The sequence below is a fragment of the Pseudozyma flocculosa genome (genome assembly GCF_000417875.1).
Source record: "Pseudozyma flocculosa PF-1 unplaced genomic scaffold scaffold00025, whole genome shotgun sequence".
In the NCBI taxonomy this organism is placed as follows: domain Eukaryota; kingdom Fungi; phylum Basidiomycota; class Ustilaginomycetes; order Ustilaginales; family Ustilaginaceae; genus Pseudozyma; species Pseudozyma flocculosa.
The window spans coordinates 161,955-180,055 of NW_006920893.1; the positions used below are offsets into that span (position 1 = coordinate 161,955).

An 18,101-nucleotide genomic window follows, 5' to 3' on the forward strand; every position below is an offset into this window, starting at 1 on the left:
GCTTTAGCAGGCGTGACTTCGGCAGGAGCAGCTTCGGCAGGAGCGGTTCCAGCAGAGGCGATTGCGGTGGGTGTGGCTTCAGTAGAGTGGCCTTCGGCCTGTGCCGCCTCGGCGGCGGCGGCGGCGGCGGCGGCGGCAGCAGCAGCAGCAGCAGCAGCGGCAGCCTTGGCGGCCAGCTGCTTCGGGCCCGTTCCTCTCGGCCGTCCTCGACCGCGTTTGACCGGAGGACCTGTGGCGGAACCTGGCGTGCCAGGAGTGCCAGGAGTGCTGGGCGTGCCCGGTGTGGCCGCAGCCTGAGCGGAGCCAGCGGCTGGAGTCGAGGCAAGCGGCGTGACTGGGGCCTGGGCTCGGGCTGGAGTTGGCGTTGAGGTGAGTGCCGTGCTGGACGCTGTCGAGTTCGCCTCAACCTTGACGCCGGCCTCCGGCATCTTTTGGGGGCGGCCGGGCTTGCGGGCAGCGGACCCGGTCGTCTCGGCAGGCGTTGAGCTCTTCCTCGGTGATACAGAATCCTCTCCCGGCAGCCGCACCTTGCGAGGTCGTCCTGGGCCTCGCTTGACGGGAGTGGCCGCCGTCTGGCCCTGCTCCTGCAGCTGCGGCTGCGTCTGCGGCTTTGGCTTTTGCTCTTCGAGGTACGGCTCGATCCGCTGCTGCTTCTGCTTGTGTTGCTGCTGCTTCTGCTGCTGCTGCATCATGGCGAGCACGGGGCTGGGCGTCTTGCCAGAGAGCCTGTCGTCGAGCTCGTCCCTCCTCACGCTGGCCTGCTGCATGCTGGACCCGGACAGGCTGATGCGGGCCGAGCGACGGCTCGGGGTGTTGGGAGCAGAGTTGGCGCCGCCGTCGGGCGTCTTGGTCCTAGCTCGCTCCTTGCCCTTGTCCAGGGCCTTGGTCTTGGCAGCCCGAGCGGGCGTGGCCCTGCCTCTCGCCTTGCTGCGGAGGAGACGCAGCTGAGAGTCGGCATCAGAGTACTCTTCGTCCTCCAGCTCGTCCACTTCCTCCTCTTCATCTTCATCTTCGTCCTCCTCGCGGCGCCGGATGTCATTGGTGTCCTTCTCATGTGCATGATGTTCTTCCTCCTCTACTTCCTGCTCCGACTCCGATTCCGACTCTGACGTGGTGAGGTCGGAGAGAGAGCTGTCGGTGTCGTCGAGGATGGATGTGGAGGGTGTGACGTGCGCCAGTCCGCGCTTGCCGCCGGCGAGCGAGGACGCAGACGATGCCGGCGTCGATGTCGAAGCTGATGCCGAGGCAGATGACGAACCCTGCATCGGAGTCTGGTCGAGCTTGCCGTCGACGGGTCCAGCTGTGGGACGAGCCTGGCCGATGCTGTTCCGGGTCGTCCTCACGCTTCGAGGCGTCTCCTCGGTGATGGCGGGCGCAGGCGCGAGGACTGGCGACCCCGGAGGCGACGAGGACAGCACGATGGCGTCTTCCGGGCGGTCCCCTCTGCCTTTGGCGCCGTTAGAGTGGGGGGAGGATGCCGAAGCAGGCTTGGCTTCGGACTCATCGTCGACGAGGTCGATGTGTGTGTGGCGCGACTCGGGTGCAGCAGTGGTGGGCTTCGGCGTGGTCGGAGTCGAGGTCGAGGTCGAGGTCGAGGTCGATGCTGCTGCTGCTGCTGCTGCTGCCGGCGAAGGCGGCGGCCGGGAGCCGAGGATGGCCTGGTCGCTGAGGAGGGTGTGGCGAGGGCCGATGCGGCGCTGCGAGGCGGGCGTGCTGTGGTTGCTGGAGGATGCATGGAACTGGGACGCCTTGCGGCGCGAAGCTGCCGAGGTCCGGAGCATGTCGGTGCCGGTCTGCCGATCTGCTCGAGGCTCTGATTCGTCCGGCTGAGTTCGGGTCGGCACGTGCTGACTGGACGACTGGTGGCAGGGGTGCCAGGCCCGATCTGCGCACCGGGCAACAGGCTCTAGCTCCTGGCTCTGGCTCCGGCTCCGACTACCTGACCCGCGCCTGGCACGTCACTGGTGGGACGGCGGGGACGCGGCCCAGGCGACGATCTTGGGCGGGCGCTGGAAGCTGGCTGGCTGGCTGGGGGGTAGTGGGGCGGGCGGAAGGGCGGTATGCAGGCCGGACGTGCAAGTCGAACGTCGGTGGTGCTGGCGTACCGCGGTGACGATGGCTGGCTGGCGTGCTCGCGCCTGGCCAGTGGTGGTGCTGACGGCGAGGTGGAGCTGGTCAGGCACGGACTAGTGGCTTCAAGTAGAGTCGAGGCGGCGGCGGTGGTGGTGGCGGCGACGAGGTTGGCAGAGAGCGGTGGAAGTGAATGCGGGGCCAGACAGGTCCAGCCTGGGCGGGTGACCTGGCGCTCGGATCGATGCGGGGAGGCAGGTATGCGGTGGCGTAAAAGCGCGACGGGGCGGATGACGGATGACGGTTGACGTGATGATGTTGATGCCGGTGTGCGATGGACAGAGTGGTGGGAGACGAGGGGGTGCGATCGAGGGTCGAGGCGCCCGTGTTTTGCTGGTGCCGGGTGGAGCGGCGGCACGACCCAAACAGAAAAAGTGGAGTGCGCGAGTCTGGGCCTGGATCCGGTGGCGAGCGAGGGCGGTGCGATAACTGGAGGAGGGCAGATCGGTCGGGCTCGGTGCCGTGACGCAAGGCTGGATGGGCGGTGGAAGGGGACCAGGGCAAGCGACGGCGGACGAGAGTCGTGAGGGCGACAACGACGGATGGTGATGGTGGTGGAGAGAGTCGGACGATGGCCAAGTCGAAAGTGTGTGATGTTCGGTGACAAGGGCGGGCCATTTCACCCTGCCTATCTGCCTGGTCGCCCTACCCTGCCTCACCTGCCCCAGGCTGTTTTGGCTGCCTGGGGCGCTGCTTTCCTGCGCGGGCAGGTCCAGGGCAGGGGAGGCAGGGAGGCAGCAGGGCAGGAGAGCAGCAGCGGCAACAGCGGCAGCAGCGCGGCAGGCAGGCAGGCAGGCAGAATCGAGCCAGCAAGCGTGGGCTTCCGGCGCAGGCAACCCGTGGGTGTGGGTGCGTGCGTGGGGATGGGACGCTGCTAGGCTGCTCTGCCCTGCCTTGCCCTGCCTTGCCGGCCCAGCTGCAGCCGCCAAAAGCGCACGACGAAAAACAAAAACAAAAAGCGAAGTGCGTCGACCTTGGCCTGCTTGCGCGTTGCGCTCGGGGAACAAGCCAAGCTGCTCGCTGCAGGGGCCGGCCGACCCAGCGCAAATCGGATTTTCCCCTCCTCGACCGCTCACCGCCAACTCGCCCAGCTGCTGGCGACGATGCCGCCCCGCCGCACATCGCAGAATAAAATCCACGGGCCCTTCACTCAGCGACACTACTGGCCGTCTCTGCTTGGTTGCCTGGAGAGATGGCATGCTGGTCACATCGCGGAGCTGCGGGGGATGCTGTGAGGTGTGGCTGCGACGACGGCTCAGAGAAGGAACGGGTGGGGAAGCAAGGAGCAGCGCTCGGCCAGCTGGCAGGACGCAGACGCTGCGCGGGTCGCTTTGCCGTCGTCACACACACACACGGCCGGTCTCGCTCGCACCCGACGGTTCGATCTTGGGTCGGACCGCAACCGCAGCCACAGCCACGGCCACAGCAGGCGCAGCTCTGGCTAGAGGGCAGCTGGGTGGTCAGAGCGACGCCGAGGCAAGTCGACACGGCGACGTACGCCGCCCAGCATCCGTGTCGCACCGCTCCGTCGCCCCGTCGGTTCTTTGCCCCAAGTCCTGTCCGATCCGGGCGATGTATCGACCGCGCAGCACCTCGATCGCAGCCAGAAGGTTGTAGACGGATCCAGCACGAAGTCGACGCCGGTCGAGGAGGTTCAAGTCGAGGCGTGCGTTCGAACGATGAGCCGAGTCGGAGTCATGCCGTCTCGTCGACCCTCTCGTGGGACAAATGCCCTTTTGGGCCTTACCCGTCGCCGCCCGAGACCCAGCATGCAACCTCTCCTGAGGTGAGCTCGACGATGCGTCGCCTCCCGAGCAGACGTCGACAGCCAGGTGGCAATGACCAGCCTCGAAGCAAGGCTGAGGCCACGCCAGGCCAGGCCACGCCACGCCACTCCTCCTTCTCGACTCGCCCCTCTCGCTGCTGATCGCGGATTTTCCATTTCTCGCCTTGCCCTTTTCGGGTCCAAGGACGTACGGAGGGCAAAGCCGACGCGACCGCAGGTGGAGGTCGCTTGGAAAGTCGACGCAGCCCAGCGCCCGAGTTGAATCGAAATCCAATTCAAATTTTAAAAAAAGCACAGGCTAGGCAGGCAGGCGGTGAAGATGTCGCCAGCGCCCGGCCGGCCCGCACGCACGCCATCCGCGCGATCGACCTTGAACCCCCTTTCTCGTGCCAGGCGAGGATGCGGTGAGCTGCGAGAAAGAGGGTGATCGACGGATCGCTCCGGGAGCGTTGTCGGTGGGTCGCCAAGGGTACGGTCGGTGGTTGAGTGGGCGGGACGGTGTGCTGCGGCCGTCCGCGCCCGCTCGTGGCGTAGTCGACCCGGATGGACCTCGACCGTCGTTCTCGCAGCAGGGCTGTCCTACGGCTCCATCAACGGCCGTGACACGTCGGCACCGCCGCGAAAACATCGACGACGCCGGTCGGATCGCCTCGGAATGCTTGACGGGCGATGGGCGGGCAGGGATGGACAGGCATCGAGGCCGGGCGCGGGCGAGCGACACGTCGTCGTCGTCAGCTCGACGACCTCGTCCCCTGTCCGTTTCCCAGTACGATTTCGTCGAGCGACCTCGGCCAGGTCGGTGCGACGCCTCATCGCTCGCCGTTGATGATCGAAGAGCTGGACGGTCGCGATGGAGTGGCACCGGGTGGCGCACCCGACAGGCGACGGCGAGGTCGGGAGCGGGGGGAGCCAGGAAAAAAAAATAATTCGCGAAAATCGCGAAAATCGCAAAAGTAGCAGATCGCTTGGCCATGGGAAAGCGGAGGAGGGGCAGGAAAAAAATCGAAATCGGGCGGCTGGCTGGCTGGCTGGCTCACGAGCTCGCTCGTACGTGAAGAAGCTTGGTTGCACCCGTCGTATTGGCACACGAGGTGCAAGCAACGAAGCAGGCAGAGCGAAATCCGAGGCAGGATCAGGCCGGAGCGCATCGATCGGCATCGCAGCTGCCTGGGGGTTCCTCGAACGACTCACAGGCAGGGGTGTGACTGAGGTCGGATCCGGTGCCGCCGTATGCGCCGCATCTCTGTGTGTCGGCGAGCAGCTTGTCGCCACGGCCATCGAACACCTTGCTTGTGGGGTTCGCCCTTCCTCCGCTGTCGCCGACGAGCAGGCCCATCTACATCCGCCTAGAGGCCATCTACCTGCACCCGCTCCTTTGGGATGGCGCAGGGAAATCCTTGCCTGCTGGTCGACGAGACTGGCTGCATCTCGAGGTGACCGACATCGACTCAGGAGCCGGCGAGTGCGTCGATGCTCGGCCTGATCAGGCTGGAAAGGGGAGGGGAATCGAGACGACCGAGGCTGACGGCAACGAGCACGAGGACGAGAACCTCGCGAGCAGATGGCGATCACGCTGTGCATTTCAGAGAGCAATTGGAACATCTCCTTCCCTCCTTCTTCGGTCCACAAAATCTCCGCGTTCGGAAGACAGCCGGTTATCCGCTCCCTCTGCGTGCGCACCGCGCTCACGCAGCCACCCGGTCGCCGTTGCCGCCTCTCCCTTCGCTGCCGCCGTTACCGCCAAACGAGCCATAGGCGCCCGGCCCCGTGCCAAACTTGCGCTGGAAGTGGATCAGCTCCCGCGTCAGCTCGTCCATCAGCCTCATGCTGAGCGGCAGCGCATCGAACAGCGCCTTGCCGGGCTTGCCCGCGCTGGCGACGCCAGAGGCTGGCGTGTGTCCCCGCTGGTGGCCGCTAGAGGTGCCGCTGCCGCCACCGCTGCCGGAGCCGGAGCCGGAGCCAGAGCCCTCGCCGCTACCCTCATTGTGGCGCGGCGTCATGGGCGGCGTCTCGACCGACTCGGACATGGCTCGCGGCGTCGCGGCCTTGCCCGCCGCGTCCTGACTGCCTTCGCCTGCTGCCCCGTTCGGGGCTGCTTTGGCAGGTGTCGCCGCCCGATCCGCTATGGCTTGCTGCTCGTCGTCCTCTCCCTGCCCCGCCTCGTCGTCCGCACCGTCCTCGTCATCGAGGTAGTCGGGCACGATGCCCAAGAGCCGCATCCGCTTCTCGCGATCCACGGCCTCGATCTGGCTGCGCGTGACGTACTCTCCGATGTTGCGCACCCGCTTGCGCATCTCGGCCAGCGTCATCCTCCGGCCCGGGAAGCGCACCTTGGTGGTCGACTCGATCGCCGACACCACGCTGTACGGGTGCGGCGACGACGACGACGACGAAGACGAAGACGAAGAGGACGCGCCAGGTATGGGGTTGGAAGCCGAAGGCGAAGAGACAGTCGCCGAGCTGGCTGCAGCAGCGGCAGCAGCAGCTGCGGCGGCGGCGTTGGCGGCGGCCGTTCGGCGGGCACTAGAAGACGGCGTGACGGCCTTGGACCCGCTCGCCTGCCCGTTTTGCGCTTTAGAAAGCGAGATGGGCAGCAGGTAGGCGAGGTGGGCGAGGTGGTCTGGCAGACCCCAGGGCGCGCCCGGGTTGTAGGTTCTCGAGCCGCTTCCACTGCCACCGCCGCCGCTCCCGTCGCCCGGAGCGGGTGTGCCCGTGCGGCTCGTCCCGCTCCCTCCGAGGTCCCTGGCTGAGCGGCGCGCCGCCTCGGCCCGGCTCTTGCTCGGACTCGGGCTCGGAGAGTGCGACGTCAGGTTCGATGCCGAGGTTGAACCACCCTTGCCCATGCCGGCACCATTTGCAGAGGCGTTGCGGTCCTTGTTGCGGTACGTGTACTGGTTTGGGTGTCGCGGCTTGACGTCGGTGCCGGCGGCAGCACCACCCGCGGCGGCAGCTGATGAGGACGCATTGTCGCGCGCCGAGCCGCTGCCGCCCTTTTTCTTTTTGCTGCTGCTGCTGCTGCTGCCGGTGCCCTTGTCTCTAGACGAGCCGCCCCCGCTGCCATGCGCCTCGCGGTCCCGGTCGCCATTCGAGTCGGCTGCTGCCGTCTCCTGGTCGTCGCCGTTGCCCGCCACGTGGTTGCCAGCGCTCATCCGCCTTCGCTTGACGAGCTCCGACGTCGAGTTGGAGGCCTCGTCGGACGGGTCGGGCGTCAAGGCGCTGTCCTTGTCGTCGGCGTCGTCGGTGCCACCGCGCTTCCGCTTCTTGAGGCCGCGCTTGTCGTCCTGCAGCGCCGCGCTCTGGGCCTCGCTCGACTCCCACGACTCGTTGTCGTTGAGCAGGCCCGGCGGGATCGGCTCCCAGCCGCCGTAGGCCGAGTCTCGGCTGTTCATGGTGCTGCGCCGCTTGGGCGACTTGGGCGTCTGCTGTTGCTGCTGCTCCCGCTGCTGCTGGTGCTTGTGCTCCGAGTCGGCTCGGCTGTGCGAGCCCTGCCGCCGGTCGCGGGACGATGTCGGCGTCACGTAACCCGGGTTGGCCTCGGCCTGGTTGCGGCGGGCGTTGGCCTCGGCCAGCGCTGCAATCGACTCCTTGGCCTGATGCAGCTCGCGGGCGCTGTACTTGGAGCTCTGTTTGCTGCCCTTTTTGCCGCCGCGCGGCTGGGGCAGCAGGCTAAAGGACCGCAGCAGCGGGATGTGCAGCTCGGGCTTGCACTGCTCGCAGAAGTAGACGTCTGGGCAGTCTTCCTCGAACTGCATGCCCATGCAGACGCAGTGCTGCCAGCACTTGCACGTCTCGCACTGGATCATCAGGCCGACGTTTTCGTCGGCGCTGCCGCAGACGCAGCGGGTGACGCCTTCGTCGCCGCCTTCGGGGTCGAGCTCGCCCTCGCCGTCGGCAGCAGCGGCGTCGGCATAGCCGGCCTCCCCCATGGCCACATCCTGGATCTGCGCGACGTCGTCGACCCTGGTCTCTGACACGCTCGTCTCGATCTCCTCGAGCTTGGGCACCTGTTCAGCCGCCTCCGCCGCTGATGCTGCCGCCGGCTTGGCCCTGGCAGCGATTTCGTCTTCCCCGCCGGCGCTCTTGTCACGCCTGGGCTTTGGGTCGGGCGAGCCGTTGGGCGCTCTGCGGGTCCTGCGCGGGCCAGAGACCTCCTCTGTCGCATCGCCAAACGAGCCGAGGCCGAGCTGGGCCAGCTCCTTGTTGGTCGAAGAGGACCTTGGCCGCTTGGTCCCGGATCCGGATCCGGAGCCGGAGCCGCTGCCTTCCGACGAGGCGGATGCTTCCCTCTTTTTGGAAGTGGACGGCGCGGTCGCGGTTGCTCCTTCTTGTTGCCCGCCGGTCCGAGGGGCTGGCTTGTCGTCTTCGATCTCGCCCTCCTCTGCCTCTTCGTGCGCGGATGTAGGCTCCCGCTCCTCGCTGCTCCCGCTGCTGCCGCCGCTGCCGCCGTTGCTGCGGCCGCTCTTCGGGCTGTTGGACTTGCCCTTGCTCTTGCTACCCTTCTTGGACTTGTTGCTCTTGCTGCTTTTCTTCTGCGGCGAAGATGTGAGGGGCGTCGACTCTTCTGGCGCAGCAGGTTCTGTGCCGGCGGCGGTAGGGGCCCCGTCGACTCCGCTGGGAGTCTGCCCTTGCCGTTGCTGCTGCTGGTGGTTATCTGCCTGGGCGTTGGCGGCCGGATCGGTGGTCGCTTCTGCTGCCGAGGCGGATGCAGAGCCATCGCCGGCCTTCTTGTCGACAGAGGTGGGGGCGGTGGATGGTTCGTTGCTTGCCTGGGCGGCCGGGTCTGCGGCGGCGCCATCCGCCTCCTGGGGCTTTGCAGCTGCCATGGTCGATGCTGTCGTCAAATCGAGTGCAGCGTCGAGATGCTGAGTGGATTGCTCCTGTAGATCAGGAGCAGCGACTAAAGGAAGACGAGCTCGGCGATATGGAGGGCCGCTGACGTTGATGGGCGGCTAGGGCGAGCTCCGGGTGTCGCTACTGCTGGATCGCCGCTGAGTGTGTTATCGAGCCTGCCTCGCTTCTGCGGCACGCTCAAGAATGGCTGTGCTCTCTGCTGCTATCGAGCCTGCTGGTCGCTGGTGGTTCCAGGCTGGGCGAAGACCGGAGTGAGCATGTATCGAGGGGGGCGGATGGATCGAGGCCAGCCGGGGGAGGGGACGATGAGGCCCTAGCCCGAGGTGGTTCCACAACTTGGATCGATCCGCTTTCCTGGCTCGCCGACGGTCGCAAGCCTGCGAAGGGAGCTCGACAGGGTTCGTCGAGGGTCGAGAGGGACGAAGAGAGCTGATGGGGTCGAGTGGCTGCCTGGGACAGTAGACGGGTGGTCACGCAGGTGCTGGCTAAAGGGCGGTCGATGGCGGAGCGTCTTCGGGCGGCGGTGGTGATGTTGGTGGTGGTGGTGATGGCCTGTGTGCGGTTCCAGCCTTAGTTGGGTTCGAGGGTGCGGGAGAGATGGAGACGGAGCGAGCGGGCCGGAACTCTTGGAGGGGGCCAGCAGCGAGTGAGCAAGCAAGGCAAGCAGGGCAGGCCAGGCCAGGCCAGGCCAGGCCAGGCCAGGCCAGGCCAGACCAGACCAGACCAGACCGGCAGGCTCTAGCCTGCGAGGCCAGGCTTCCTGCCAGCCTGACCGCCCGTCCGCCCGCCTGGCTTGCTCGCTGACGACGGGCGGCGGCAGAGGCCAGCGACCCTGCTTCGGCCCTGCCCGCCTTGCTTGCTTTTGGCCTGTGGCCTCTGGACCTGAAGCTGCCTGGCCTCGCCCTGATGCTGCCGGCCGCCTGTCTTTTTTCCCTCGACCCCCCGCCCGCCGCGTTTTGTCGCCCAAGCGCGCCTTGAGGCCCCGCCCGCTGGTCGCTTGGCCGGAACCCGAGAAAAAGTCGCCGCTCGCTCTGGCTGCCTGAGCTTGTGTGGCTCCGGGGCCTTGGGGCTCCACCTCGTTCTGGCCTGCCCGACCGCCATTCGGATGGACATGCCCGGGAGGGAGCCAAGTTGGCGCCACGCCACGATGAAGGCGACCGCCGCGACGACGACGACGACGGCGCCGACGATGTTTCGACAAGGCAGCCACGGTATCGGATTCAATCGACGGCCAACAAGAAGTACAACGAGAAAGAGACAACGAGAGAGGCATCGACGGGACGCTCCTGAGCCTACATGGATCGACAACTCTACTGGAGCCACGCGCCCTTGTCGAGCTGCTCGATTGTCTGGAAGTAGGGCGAGGCTTGGAACGCACCCGCCGCGTCGGAGCCCACCTGCTTGTGCGTAAATGCGGCTTCGTCGTCGCCAATGACGATGGGCTGGTGGCGAGGGGCAGGGGGAGAGGGGGATGGCGGCATCAATATTTGTGCTTCAATGTCCCACGCAGCGACCGCCGTAGACTCACCTTGGTGCCTCGGCCAGCGGCGGCGGCGTCCGAGAGCAGCATCACCTGACAGTGCCTCTCGAGCATGATGCTGTTGTGACAGGGGAGGGGGGACAAAAGTAGAGGGGACGAACGTAGGGGTCAGCCGCGATTCGACAGCGTCGCTTCGACTCAACTGCCGCCGCCACCGCCTGCCACTCGACACTCACAACCAGCCGACAGCGGCCTCGATGCTGGTGCCGGCGGTGAGGATGCCGTGGTTCTGCAGGATGAGGGCCTTGTTGGTCTTGCCGAGGGCGTTGGCGATGTTGTTGCCCTCCTCGTCGGCCAGCACGACGCCGCCAAAGTTTTCGTAGAGCTGGCAGCTGTTGTAAAAAGCGCACGAGTCCTGGGTGGTGATTTCAATGTTGCGGCCGAGCGTGGCAAACGCCTTGCCGTACATCGAGTGCGAGTGGCACGCGGCGTCGAGGTCGGGCCGGGCGGTGTGGATGGCGTGGTGGATGGCAAAGGCGGCCTGATTGTAGAGCATCCGCTCGGGGCGGCCGCCCATGACAATGTCGCCCGTCGGGCCGATGAGGAGCAGGTCCTGGACCGTCATGAAGCGGAAGGGCACGCCGAACGGGTTGACCCAGAAGTGGTCCTTGAGGATGGGGTCGCGGAAGGTGAGGTGGCCCGCCACGCCCTCGTCGAAGCCGAGCATGCCAAACACGCGGAAGGCCTTGGTCAGGCGCTCCTTGCGCCCCTCGCGCTCAGCCTCGAGCGACTCGTAGGTGGGCGGCTTGGGGAACTTAAACTTGGGCGCGCCCTTCTGCACCTCTTTCTTGGCCGCCGGCTTCGACGGGTTCGACGGATCCACCTCAACGGGCACGGGCGCCGGCGTGCCCTGCAGCGTGAAGTTGGTGGCGCCCGTGGCGGTCTCGGTGGCGGTGGGCGGCGTCATGGTGGCAGGCAGTCGGTCGGTGGATCGAGCAATGTGCGGTGGCGTGCAGTCGTTCAGGGACAGTGGTAGGAAGACGGAGTCGGGACGAGGAGGGGATGGGCGAAGGAACAGATAGACGGAAGGGCCAGCGTGGCTCTCGGTGGACGATGGGTATATAAAGAGAGGAGCGGTCCTCGGACCGAGGTCCACGCTGGCCGTCGCAGCCAAAGCAGCCGGGAGCCGGTGGTGGCGGCATAGGCAGGCATCCCAGGCAGGCGGTCAGGCAGTCAGACAGTCAGGCAGGCGCAGCTTGAGGCAAGATGGCATGGCATCGGTATCCCCGCCCCGGCCCCACGCCACGCCTCGCCTCGCCAGACCTGGCCCCGCAGACCTGGTCAGTCTGCGCAGGTAGGGCAGACTCCAAGACTGCCTTGCCGGAATGAACAGACCAGGGAGGGACGAGGCGAGTGCCCGCCTCGGGCTCTTTTCCCCCACGCTCTCTTTCGGCGGGAGGGCGGGCGGGGAAACGAGGGCCCTGGGGCAGGCAGGCAGGCAGGCAGGCACGCGGGCACGCGCGGCAGCCTACGTACAGGCCCTGTCCGGCAAAACGGCCAGCGTTTATGCCGGTCAAACCACCGGCCAGGCGGCAGGGCACGGGCCGCACGGCACAACGTAACGCCTGCTCCTCTCCCGTCTGCTTCTCCCGGCCATCGAGGGCTGCGACTTACACGGACCGCCGCGACCTTCTGTCTGCACCATCAACCCGTGCCTTCCCATACACCCGTTGCACCACCGGAGCAGCAAGCATCTATCGTGATCTTAAAGCTGAGTCTGTGTTGCACCCACGGTCAACTGGCCCAGCGCAGTCGGAGGCCTCCGGTTGCGTGGGAAGATGGGGTGGGTTGGGTGCTGCGAGCTTGAGCCTCCGAGAGTCGTGACCGCGTGATGGAAGTCGCCGCTACTCGTCCGCCCCGATGCTATCAGTACGGCGTGGTGTTCGGAGAGGCTCATCATCCGGACCATGCCGATGGTCTTGCCACGATATCAGGCTCAAGCGCAGGCGAGCTCATAGCCCCGACCCGGCGGCGTCACCTCTATCTACTACTGGACCATGCTGTCTCGGGCGCGGCCCGCTCTCGAGGGACGATACACCGCATCACCGGCGGTGGGGCGGGCAGATGCGGCATGGCCCCGGAATCACCTGCTTTGTCTATGTGTTCAATAAGCCACAACCAGTTGGTCCGGCACCGGCGTCGTACATGTGATATCGGCTGCTTCGCGTTCGTCTTGAGCTTCCAACAAGCTCTTGGGTCCGGACCGGGTCCTGCGTCCAGTCTACTTGCCGCCGAGATCCTCTTGCTGGGTCTCGTTCCTGTTCGATGCTGAAATGAGGTCGGCTCTTGTCACCCGCGCATGTTCAGACAGAGACCTCCTTGCCCATAGCGACGCGGGCCAAGAGCATCTTGAGCGTCTCGGCGGCCGCGGGCGGGTGCATGCCTGCGATGAGCTCGCCCATCATGTCGTGGTACCCGGACGTCATGACGATCTCGTCAAAGTACTCGACGCAGACGTCGATGTAGACCTGTAGCTGTTGGCGGATCAGCGCGAAGGCAGGTCGAAAGGGAGGCAGCGGACTTCAGTGGCGGAAGACGCGACATGCAAGCAAGACAGCGGCGGTGGGGCCGAGAGGGGAAGGCGACTCACAATCTCTTCGTAGAGGTTGGCGAGCTCGTTTGTGAAGAGGCCCCGGAAGGCATCATCCAACTCAATCTCGTTAGAGATGTGATACCTAGCGAGTTCTTTCAACGCGGGCTCGCCGTACTGGATCGACCGGGGATGGATCGCGCAAAGGACAGAAAGAAAGTTGGATGGTTCAGCGCGCCGGCCGCTGGTCAAGATGCCAAGGGCAGGTCGGGACCTGCTGCACTCACCATGTCGGCAATCCTGTAGACCTTCTCGGCGTTGGCGAGCGGCAGTGTATGCTTGCTCCACGGGGAAAGCGAGAGCGGCGGTCCGCCGGCGTACACCTGGGCCGTTTCAACAGGTATCGGCCTGTCTCGTTGGGACCAGAACTTGCACGTCCCGGCGTACTGCGTGCGCAGTTGTGATCCGCAAGCGCTGGGGTCGAGTCAGTCGGTTTCAATGCCGAAGCTTGCGGGACTTCTCGAGCCTGTTGCCGCCACGAGTGCTCACGAGAAAGACGATGAATGCTTGGAGAGTCGGGACGTCGACGTCGTGTAGGTCCACGACAGGGATCGAGCTGCTAGCAGCGGCGCCGGTGGCGGCGTCAGAGAGCTGCGCAGAACCGCTGCCACCGTCGTCGTGCATGGACCGGCCGCCATCTGGACCGCCTCTTGGAGCCGCCGTCGCTTGTCGGGTCTCGTTCATGCCTGATTCGAACACTGCGGAGGTGATGCCGCTCAAGGCATCGTGTCAGCTAGGTCGGAGCCGGGACGTGCAGTCTGCGTCTTCCGACTGCGAGCGTCCGTCTCTGACTCACTCGTCTTGAAGAAAGGCGACCGTGCCATCAGAATCGCCTTGTCGGCCAGGACCGTGCGTCCCACGTCGTTGTCCCTCGCCGGTCTCAGCTTGACAAGATTCGACTCGTCGCTGCAGACCATCATTGCCGCGACATCGACGAGCGCATCCTCTTGCGCAGGCTCCGGGTGCATGCCGAGCAGCGCAGGAGCGACTGGCTCACTCGTGTGTCCGGAGACGCAGAGGTGGGCGACTTCACCGTCCGAGGCTTCTTGCAGGAGCCGCTGCAGAGACGAGCAAATCTGGTCTACCTTCCAGCGAAGCTGCAAGCCAAAGGATCGACGAGAGGGCGGTGTCAGCTGCTCTTGCGTATCGCTGCGTTGACTAACGGTCTGGATCGAGGGCGTCGCGAGAAGACAGAGCGATACACGTACGGTTACGGGTGCCAAATGGTTCCCCCGCCTCACCGCGGGCGAGGACCTGAAGACCTGCTCGACATCGGAGCGGACTGAGAATGTGTGGAACTGTCCTTCCGATACAAAGCTCATCGAGAGGGTGATGTGGGCCTTCGAGGCGGCAAGATCCTTCCGCGCCAGGCCTCTGTCGCTTCCGTCGAACCTGAGCGATACCGTCCCGGTGCGCAGGCAGATCTTGACGTCGCAGTGCGTGCCCTTGCCGGCCAGGTAGTGCGTCTGACCCAGCATGGCGCGAAGCTCTTCTGGGGTGTTGACACGCTCGGGCCTATTCCAAGCCCGTAATGCCCCTGCTCGATCGCTGGACCCGGGAGCCGCGGTCGGATCGCCTGACGGGTCGGAAGAGTCCGACATGGATTCGTCGTGCCCATCATCGACGGCATCGCAAGTGCACAGCTCGTCCGTCGAGATACCAAAGATGAGCGTGTCCAAGTACTTCCAACCCCCGTGCCCACGGAGCAAGAACGGCGGCCATTGCCGGATCGGCGTCGAGTTCCTGTCGAGATAGACGGTCAGAGGGTACGCCGTTGTTTGTGCCGACATGGTCGCAACAGTCGCCAATTGATCGCAGGCTGAGGGAAGATGCGAGACGTGGTTGTTCGCAGCGCCAGTAGAGCTGAGAATGCTATGAGGGATGGCTAGGAAGAGGTGTCTTCCAGAGAGGCACCAGAATTAGGTCGACGGTGCGTGGTGGCAAAGGCGATGGCAGTGGTGGTGGCGATGGTGGTGGTGGTGGTGATGGTGGTGGTGGTGGTGGTGGTGGTGCAGTCCAAAGCGTCGAAGCAAGCCGGCCTCCTCGCTCGGTTCTTCTCTCGACGCTGCATGCAGGGTCCAAGCTCGCGCGAGCGCCGCCCGAGACCAACACCGCCGGCTGCTGCTCCAGGCGCGCGTGCGGTCCGCATGGTGGGCAAGCGGGGAGCGTTCCGCGCGCCACGCACATCTCTGGCCTGACCTTCTGACCGACCGCAGTCTTCGACTCCGCGGCTGGACATGCTTGAACACCTTCTGCGACCATCGACCCTACTCCGCTGTCAGCAACTCGCACTTCATCACTCGTCGCTTCGCTCGAGAGGTCACGTCGACATCGTCGTCTCCATTAGACTGGGCGGGTGCGCCTTTCTCCTCCGCCGTGCCATCTTGCCCTCTTGTCCCACGTGCTCTCTTCTCCTCCTGCTCTGCCGTTCTTCAGCTCGCTCGCTATGTGCAGCAGGACGGTACCAATACCGTCGATGCTGCCCTCCGTACATCACCAATCACTTGGGTCTGGCTCCGATGCGAGCCATGACCGTGCGCAGAGCCTCGGCGGCGATCGGCGGGTACGCCCCCGAGACGATCTCGCCAATCGTCTGCCCGTATGAGTCGAGCTTAGAGATCTCGTCAAAGTGCTCCACACAGAAGTCGATGTACTCCTCGCGCTGTCGGCATACGATCGGGCAATGACAACGACAGCAGGAGGCAGGGGGGGGGGGGGGGTGGAGCGCAGTGTCCCACGGCTTCGAGCAGAGCGTACACGGCGGGATGCGACTTACAATCTCGCTGTACAGCTGGCAAAGCTTGCTCGCGAAGAGGTCCTTGAAGGCCTGTTCGACATCCAGCTCGTTGACAATGTGACTGTGGGCGAGCTTTCGCAGATCCGGCTCAGCATACTTGGTCGCGCGAGAGTGCACTCGAGGGTCAGCACATATCAACAGGCAGAGGGCATGACCGTCCTCGGCACGCCCTGCGTACTCACCATGTCCGCCAGTTCGTACATCTTCGCGGCGTCGCAGGGGTGCATGTCATCGCTCCACGGGGAGACGGCGAAGCGCGGCCCGTCGTCATACATGCCGAGTTGAGAAAGGCGAGCTTGGCCCTGCTTTCGTGACCAAAAGATGCACGTTCCCGTGTACTGTGGGGAAGCGACAGCATGCATCGGAGCAGACGGCAGGTCGGTCAGCAGGGCGATCTATGACTGGAATCGCCGGGAAAGTGGTGGCGAAGGCGCTCACCAGGAAGAAGACTAGCGCCTCTAGCGAGGTCGGGTCGATACTCTTGAACTCAATGACAGGGAGTGATATAGAGCCAGCGACTGGGTGCGCGGCCGAGGAGCGCTGGTTGAGGTCACAGCCGTCGTTTGCCAGCGAAATCTGAGGCCGGTCCGTGGGAATAAGAATGCAGGCTTGCTCCGTTTGCTCTGGATCTCCGGGGCTGACTGGCGCATCCGACATTTACCGCGGCTCTTCCGTAGAGTCAGAAGCCGCCTTTGCAGTAGTCGATGTCGATGGTTTGGGCGCCTCTTCGTCGTCGCGGTGTTCAGCCGCAGCCGTTAGCATTCGGCGACCCTCGCTGAACTGAGAGTCGAACACTGCGGACAAGCAACGGGTCTCAGACAAACACGTGAGTCAGAGCAAGTCTTCGATGCCACCGTTCGGATCGCTGCGTCCCCTGATGCTCACTCGTCTTGAAGAAGTCGCTCCTCTCACTGAGCAGAGTCTTGCTGACGACCATCGTCTGGTTGCCCTCATTGTCCAGCATCGCCTTAAAAATGACGAGCGACGATTCTGGGGCCGCCATGAGCCTGCGGGTCGTCATCAGAAGCTTGTCTGTGCTGGGGGGCCGAGGGTGCATCGCGAGTTGACGATCTGTGAACGGCAGTCTGCCGTGGCCGGTTGCGGCCAGATGGACGGTCACGTTGCGTGCAGACGCCTCGTGCAGAAGGCGCTGCAGGGAAGAGGGGATGGCCGAAAAGGTCCAGAGAAGCTGTGCAAGCCAGTCAAGGAGAAGTCAAGTTTCAGCCGCGCAATCCGAGGGAAGCAGACTACATGGTGCGAGATGCTCTCGACTCACCTCTCCTTTCACTTGGTGGACGATTTCTGTTGTTCCGTGATAGCTGTAGCCGCCCGACCTTACGTACACCTCTCTTTTGTAAGAGTCTGGCTCCAAAGCCTCGACAGTCGCTCGTCCGTCTGCGCAGAGCGAGAAGGTGTGGAAGCATCCTTCGGACAGGAACGACATCGAGATGCTGACATGCCTTGGCAGCTCGCCGAGCCCGCTGACAGCAGTCTTGCCACAGGTGCCCTGGAACGTGAGCTGAACAGTGCCACAGCGAAGGTCAATTGTGACTTGACTGCGCGAGCTGGCGCCGACGATCGATCGAGGGTGGCCGAGCAGGGCGTGGAGCTCCCCTGGGCTCGTGATGCTGGCGAACGTCAGAGACTGAGCTACTTCCGGCGATGCCGCACCTGCGTTTTTAGTCGATTCGACACCTGGAGATGCTGCCGGCATGCTCACAACATAAAGCGTGTCAGCTGTCTGTCCTCTTCATCACGGAAGCTATCTGCCGACCCCGTAGCTCACCCCGGCCTGCATGCGCTCCTCCCTGTGCGTTCTGCTGAGTCGCTGAACAACACTTTTCCTCAACCTCGACCCCCATGTTAAACGTCTCCGAATAGACCCAGTCTGAGCCACCGCCCACGAACGTCGGAGCATCGGGTGCGAGTGGAGAAGGCTTGCCCTTCGTACGGATGACTGTGGGCTGCATGACCGGATCGATGCTGGGTGGCGAGCAGCCTGTCTGGATCAAGGCCGCGTCTGTCGTGGCAGTGGCAAATGGGCTCGCACACAGCAAGAGGTCGATGAAGTATGGTGCAGGGATGCGAGGTGGGACGAAGGCTGAGGCTGCGAGCGAGCGAGATGCTCTGCTAGCTGTCCGCAGTCGGAGCAGCAGTGGTGCGGTGATTCAGTGCTAGTCACCTGCGGTACGCAAGGATGGAGTGATTCTCAAAGGCGGTGTTGGTGATGGTGGAGATGATGGCGGTATCAATGGTGGCGGCGATTGAGGAAAGGGCCGTGCCTGCGCTGTCTCCCAGACCAGCGGGCAGAAAATTACCTGCAAGGTCCCACCGCGAGCGCAGGCGCACGTCCGAGACCAACACCACTTCCGCACCTCTCCTTCCCGGCCGGATCTCTCTCTCTCTC

At 64.8% G+C, this 18,101-nt stretch overlaps 5 protein-coding genes across 5 annotated transcripts in view; all 5 read right to left on the reverse strand.

The window, feature by feature from the left end:
• Positions 1-1,781, reverse strand: part of PFL1_06302 (uncharacterized protein) — a gene marked incomplete at both ends in the record, with an annotated part of 5,898 nt that extends 4,117 nt beyond the window's left edge. The window contains one exon of the mRNA XM_007883843.1: positions 18-1,781. Within this exon, the coding sequence (XP_007882034.1) occupies positions 18-1,781 (1,764 nt within the window). The remainder of the gene's footprint in view (positions 1-17) is intronic.
• A 3,820-nt stretch (positions 1,782-5,601) lies between these two features.
• PFL1_06303 (uncharacterized protein) lies at positions 5,602-8,739 on the reverse strand (the record flags this gene model as incomplete). Its single annotated transcript, XM_007883844.1, has 1 exon — positions 5,602-8,739. One exon carries the CDS (start codon positions 8,737-8,739, stop codon positions 5,602-5,604), a length of 3,138 nt encoding a protein of 1,045 aa, XP_007882035.1.
• A 1,338-nt stretch (positions 8,740-10,077) lies between these two features.
• PFL1_06304 (uncharacterized protein) lies at positions 10,078-11,214 on the reverse strand (the record flags this gene model as incomplete). The annotated part of the gene is made up of 3 exons (XM_007883845.1): positions 10,078-10,209; positions 10,296-10,365; positions 10,484-11,214. 3 exons carry the CDS (start codon positions 11,212-11,214, stop codon positions 10,078-10,080), a joined length of 933 nt encoding a protein of 310 aa, XP_007882036.1.
• A 1,396-nt stretch (positions 11,215-12,610) lies between these two features.
• Positions 12,611-14,687, reverse strand: PFL1_06305 (uncharacterized protein; the record flags this gene model as incomplete). The annotated part of the gene is made up of 6 exons (XM_007883846.1): positions 12,611-12,781; positions 12,898-13,014; positions 13,125-13,283; positions 13,387-13,595; positions 13,694-13,994; positions 14,106-14,687. 6 exons carry the CDS (start codon positions 14,685-14,687, stop codon positions 12,611-12,613), a joined length of 1,539 nt encoding a protein of 512 aa, XP_007882037.1.
• A 710-nt stretch (positions 14,688-15,397) lies between these two features.
• PFL1_06306 (uncharacterized protein) lies at positions 15,398-16,751 on the reverse strand (the record flags this gene model as incomplete). Its single annotated transcript, XM_007883847.1, has 5 exons — positions 15,398-15,559; positions 15,674-15,790; positions 15,877-16,032; positions 16,133-16,212; positions 16,580-16,751. The coding sequence occupies 5 exons, from the start codon at positions 16,749-16,751 to the stop codon at positions 15,398-15,400; spliced, it is 687 nt and encodes a 228-aa protein (XP_007882038.1).
• Positions 16,752-18,101: the final 1,350 nt, after the last annotated feature.